At 33.6% G+C, this 6000-nt stretch overlaps 1 protein-coding gene across 1 annotated transcript; it reads left to right on the top strand.

Moving 5' to 3' along the window:
* The first annotated feature begins 4349 nt into the window (after positions 1-4349).
* Positions 4350-5962, top strand: LOC107935706 (ankyrin repeat-containing protein BDA1). Its single transcript, XM_016868326.1, has 3 exons — positions 4350-4946; positions 5033-5192; positions 5295-5962. The coding sequence occupies exons 1-3, from the start codon at positions 4350-4352 to the stop codon at positions 5960-5962; spliced, it is 1425 nt and encodes a 474-aa protein (XP_016723815.1).
* Positions 5963-6000: the final 38 nt, after the last annotated feature.

The following is a 6000-nucleotide window of genomic DNA, read 5'->3' as shown; positions in this document are numbered from 1 at the left end:
TTCGTCCGTCACCTAATCTGTCCTTAGTTGGGTATGCTGATGCAAACTGGGGGTTAGATTTTGATGACCGAAGGTCTACTACCGGGTACTGTGTTTATTTCGGATGTAATCCTGTGTCGTGGTGTACGAAGAAACAACAGGTTGTTGCTCGGTCTACTGCTGAGGCAGAATATCGGAGTCTTGCTGCGGTTACTAGTGAGGTTACATGGCTTTTGTCGTTACTTCAAGAGTTACATGTTCGGTCTTCTAGTATTCCAAATATTTGGTGTGATAGTTCTGGTGCGGTTGCAGTTGCTGCTAATCCTGTTCTTCATTCAAAGTTTAAGCATGTTGAATTAGATTTGTTTTTTGTTCGTGAAAAGGTTGCTGATGGTACTGTTGCCGTTGGCGAGGTTCCGACGTGTGATCAAGTTGCTGATGTTCTCACTAAGCCACTTTCACTATCGATTTTTGCTCGGTTTCGGAATTGTCTACGGGTTTTGCCTGTGGGGAAGATGGATGAATATTAGAGTATATTATAGGTTGTTAGTTACTTATGTATCCGGTGAAGGTTGTTGCTCAATATGGAGCGGTTACTCATGCCTATAAATACTGAACATGTGTATTCAGGGAGTTAAGATTTTGGAATAAACAAACAAAAAGAAGTTTTCCATTTTATATTTCTCTGATTGGCTGGATATTTCTCTCTATTTACCCAATTCTTTCAGACATCTCTAACAACTTTACCTAATAGCCTGATTGGTTCAATGAACTTCTCTAATCAACAAAATAGATGCACGATTAATAGTTGGTACACATTTATCCTTTTATTTAAAGATTGTGGTTGAAGAGGAATTATGGTAAATTTATTTTTTTCATCACAATTGTGTTTATACTTTAAATATTAGCCTTTTCAATAAATAATAATTTATGGTTTCTTTTCTTTTCTTGATATCAAGTTGGCTTTGTGGTTCAGACCAGGGGGTGCCATTTCCTTGACACTTTTGTTTATGAACATATCAATGGCATAATTTTATTAGTATAAGACAAGAACTAAAATCAATGGAAAAGGCAATTTTTTTGTCTGCCCTTTTTGACTTTATATTGTTTCCTTGTTAAACCCTTCCAATTTTTCTCCTTCTATTGTCATTTCGTCCCTTCCTCACGGCTGCTCCTACGGGAAAGGCTAGTGAAATTGTATAGATTAAACTGTAAAGGGTAATTTATTTAATTAAATAAATAAAGGTAATTTTTTATATCTTTTTTATGTCTGTTTTACAATTTATATTTAAATTTTATAGTTGTCTATTCAACAATATTATCTTTAATATTTAAACTTATATCTTTTTTTAAAAATGCACTGTGTTTTATCATTGTATTTAACCGTTATTGATTTTATATTAAAAATAATTATTTAAGACACTGAACATGAAAATTTTAACCTACAAGTGAAAATGGAATTTTGGCATGAGTCTTATTGATTTTAAATAAATAAGATATGTGACTTCGAATTGTCTTCAAGATGTATTACAAAAAGAACAAAATACAATAAAAGCACAGCTGGTTATGATCCTTATTCAACCACGACTTCACAAACAAATTCACCCTTTCAATAGACGATTAGGCTTAAACAAAAGTTTGTGACCTGACCTTCGCCCCTGATACCAAAAAAAAAAGAAAAAGAAAAAGACTCCGGTACAAGAGATGAAGGGAACTACCCCATCACTATCACTAATACAAAACCCAAAACTTCATTACAGTTTCGGTATTTAGATTGGGCTAGAAACCATGCCAATGTAAACGATTAGTACGAGGACGAAGAATTTTTTATTCGTACTGTTTACCGACCTGACAAAATCAAAGATTAAGTAGCATAATGCACGAACAACTAGAAACATTGAGAATACATTTTAATTGATCCACACAATTAAATTTGTGCATCACACAAAATAAAGTAATATATATAACTGTGTCCAAGTATGGAGTAACTTTAAAACTCGTGGCAAACGTCTACTTATTTAATGGGCCTACGGAACGCGAAAGGCTAGTATTGAGCTCGCTCCAGTGGATACTTTGATTTAGTGAATCAAATAAAAAATTTATGCGTAAAACTGCACAAAACCAAATGTCATGTATAAAATTGTGTTGAAAAAATATGGACATAACATATATAATAATGTCAACTACATATTATTTACTATCTTAAAAGGTTAGCCCAAATTTAAAGTGATCTAATTAAGTTAAAATTTATTGGACTTCTGTTATTAAATAAAGTAGGAGTCAAATAACTAATTTCTAATTGATGATGAACTAATTTCAAGGCATTTCATCTAGATAGATGCGGTTTATCAAAACTCGATTTAATTTAAAAAATAATTTTTTCAAAATTTGAGTTAATCGAATTGAAATAATCGAGTTATTCAATTTTTTCAAGTCAACTTAAACAAGTAGTTCAATTTTTCGAATTCGAGTCGAGTTGAATTTTACAATTCGTGTAATTGATTAGTGTAAATATTCCTTTGACCCCTATCGATTTTAAAAAATGATCAAATCGATCTCTCTCAACAAAAATTTACAAAACAATTAAAAATAAATTTCAAATATTCAAATTATTTTTCAAAAATTCCAAAAAATTCATAATTTTTTAAAATTAAAAAAATAAAGAATATATAAAAAAATGTTTAAAATTTTTCAATACATTAATTTTGAGGATCTAAACAAGTAAATTTACCAATTCAAGTTTATCGTATTAAATATATTATATTTTTCTCTTATAGTTTTCATATATATATATTGTTTCAAATTTATGTGCTCTTACATAGAATTAGTTATATTGTAACAAGATTTTATCTTGACATGTTTAATTTTTTTAAATTTAACTCAAACAATTTCACTTGATTCGATTTGACTTAAATGAAATTTTATTTCAATGAACTCGAATGCAAAAAAATTCAAGTCGAGATAAGATGATAAAAACAAGGCTTGTAAACTCGACTAACTCAATTTTTTTACTCGATTCAATCAAACGTTCGCCCCTTACTAGGGTCTTGTTTGCTTATGGAATCACCATCAAATCCAATCGGAACCCTCCAATTACATTTGTTGCTTCCTAGTACACAAGAGCCTAGTTAAGGGGGCTGGCAGGGCCCGTCTCCCCTAAAATAGAAAATTTTTCATTTAAGCTCTTTAAAATTTTAAATTAGTAAAGGTAAAATTACACTTTGCCCCCTAAAAATGATAAAAATTTGATTTAATCTTTTAAAAATTATAAAACGTAGACTATTAAAATGATGAAATTATATTTTTATTATCGTAAAAATACAATTTAATTTTGATCCCTACAAAATTTTCTAGCTTCATCCTACCAATACACATCATAGAAATCTTGCCACCAACTATCTACAGCATGGTTGATCATATCTTAGTGAGGTCTAGCCATATCCTGTTACATACCACCAAATCCTATATAAGTAAAGCAACCATTCATCGAGGTCCACGGCCGGCTCATTATTAAATCCACCACCAATATAAGATCTCTTCCTTTTCTTCACAAAAAGAGATCAAGTTTCTTCTTCCTACTTTAACGTCAAAGATATCATTGGAAGCTCTTTTCGTATTTTTCAAATTTCTTATTGACTCTCGACATTTTGATTTTGATGTGAATCACCTATCTCATCTATAATATGAATGTCTGCCAAATGTTCAGCTTTGACATAGATTCATATAAAATTGTTAATTTAACAAGCAAATGACCGAAAACAACAAAAAAATCTCATCTTAGCAAGGTGGCCGGCTCATATAAATTGAATTTTTTAAAATATATGTTATTATTTTTTAAAAAAATTAAATATAGTGGTGTTATTTATTGCGTATTAGTTCAATTGACATTGTTGTCAGAAGGATGTGGATTCGAGTGTGTTGAAGTATATTATATTAAGCATTGTGTATTTAGAATGAAATTAACATTTATATTTAATCCAGGATGATAGCTGTTTGTTGTCCTCATGTTCTAGGAGTTGGGTTTCATTTCGATTTTATGTACCTCTAACCTTTTGGTTAGATTTTTTTTTTTCGGAAGTAAGATTTCCATTCAACCAAAATGGGTTCTATATTTTCTATTCTTTTAAACAAGTCGTAATTGGAGTGTGAAAGTTACCTTCGACTTTTTAAGAAGTTTCTCTTCAGACTAGCGCGTTTAAAGTCATGTATAAAATTGTGGTTGGATTGCTGTGTGTTTTGCTAAATATAGCTTCTATTCCCTTTATATTGTCTTATGTGTCTCTATTCTCTGTGTTTTCCTGCAAATTTCATCATTTCTCAGTAGCCTGAAAATTTGCTGCGTAATTTATTACCTCCACTTCTCCATAGCTATGGATTGGAGAATGATAGAGGCTGCACAAACAGGAAACATTAATGTCTTGTATTTGCTAATTCAGAAAGATCCATATGTTTTGGAGCGTATTGATCATGTTCCTTTTCTTGACACTCCATTGCATGTAGCAGTCAGTTCTGGGCATGTTGATTTTATGATGGAGATGATCAACTTAAAGCCATCGTTTGCAAGAAAGTTAAATCTAGCCGGGTTTAGCCCCATGCACTTGGCTCTGCAAAATAACATAACTCAAGCTGTGCTTCGACTCCTCAAGTTTGATGAAGGCCTTGTTCGTGTTAAAGGAAGGGAAGGCTTGACCCCTCTGCATCATGTGGCTCAAACTGGAGATGTTGATCTTTTGATCAAGTTCCTTGAGGTTTGCCCTGAGGCTGTTGAAGATGTGACTGTTCGAGACGAGAGGGTTTTCCATCTTGCAGTAAAAAACGACAAGTTTGAAGCATTTCAAGTCTTGGTGGGGTGGCTTATAAGGAGCCGCCATGAAGCTGCCCAACGTTGGGAGAAAGAACTGCTTAGTTGGGCAGACATTGATGGCAACAATGTCCTACACATTTCAGCTATCAAAAACTCACCTCAGGTATGCTAATTTGCTAGTTAACTCAATTATTGATGTATATACGTATATGATAAAAGGGTTATTTACATGAATTTTCTAATTAACAGGTGGTGCAAGTATTGCTGGGGCACTTGCGTCGAGACCATATCAATGCCAAAAATTTGAAGGGATCCACTGCTTTAGATATCCAACCAGACTGTCCATTGGATGAAAGGCAAGTGAATAATTATAAGGGCTCGGTTAAAGATATGATAACAAAAGCAGGAGGTTTGTGTGGTTCCAAGCTTCCCAATAAGTCCATCTCTTCAATCCACATCAAATCATTAAGGCCGAAGATGTCATGTTTTCAAAAATTTGCAACAATGGCAGGTCGAGGAAGAAAGGGTATCCCGCTTGAGATGCGTAATACATTTCTAGTAGTGACAGTGCTAATTATAACAGTCACTTACGCTGCCTCTTTAAGCCCTCCAAAGAAAGCTGATAACAGTTCATCCATGAAATACCATATCAAGTATTACTCATCTTTAGAATCAACCGACAGCACTGCACCCCTACCAGGTCCTCTGCCACCACTGGCCGATGATCAGATTAATTGGTCAGATTTAATAGACGTATCATCCATGTTTTGGTTATACAACACATTAACCTTTTGGGCAGCAATCGGGTTAACAGCATATCTCCTACCAAGTCGTTCAATCAGCTTGTTTCTTCTCATAACCCTTTCCTTGTTTGGGACCTGTTACATGCTTTTAGTTGCTGTGTCCACATGGTCGTGGAAACTTCAGTATGTGGTTTCTCTTCAAACTACTATACCCTTGACCTATCGTGCTCTCTGCATTCTAAATTACTGCTTGTCAACATCGCTAGCACTGCTGGTTTCATACCGGATAGCCCGTTATGTTTTCTGCAGGTTTGTGCCTAAAACAAAGATGTTCGTCCTCGTACAAATCGTTTCCTTTATCCTCTTTGCTTTTATTCTTGTTCCAGCTATCCTTAATACCGAAACCATATTGAAGCACTCCAATTTCTTTGAGTGATCTTCGTTGAATTCTTATTCGTTTCAGCTGGTTAATTG

Source organism: Gossypium hirsutum, chromosome D10 (genome assembly GCF_007990345.1).
Source record: "Gossypium hirsutum isolate 1008001.06 chromosome D10, Gossypium_hirsutum_v2.1, whole genome shotgun sequence".
NCBI classification, from domain to species: Eukaryota; Viridiplantae; Streptophyta; class Magnoliopsida; order Malvales; family Malvaceae; genus Gossypium; species Gossypium hirsutum.
Note: the sequence above shows the minus strand (reverse complement) of the source record. Positions and strands in the feature narration are given on the sequence as shown.

Excerpts from the sequence above, each read along its gene's own strand:
- LOC107935706 (XM_016868326.1), top strand. The coding sequence starts at position 4,350 with ATGGATTGGAGAATGATAGAGGCTGCACAAACAGGAAACATTAATGTC. Across the intron at positions 4,947-5,032 it reads CTATCAAAAACTCACCTCAG|GTGGTGCAAGTATTGCTGGG; the intron begins GTATGCTAATTT and ends TCTAATTAACAG. Across the intron at positions 5,193-5,294 it reads TATGATAACAAAAGCAGGAG|GTCGAGGAAGAAAGGGTATC; the intron begins GTTTGTGTGGTT and ends CAACAATGGCAG.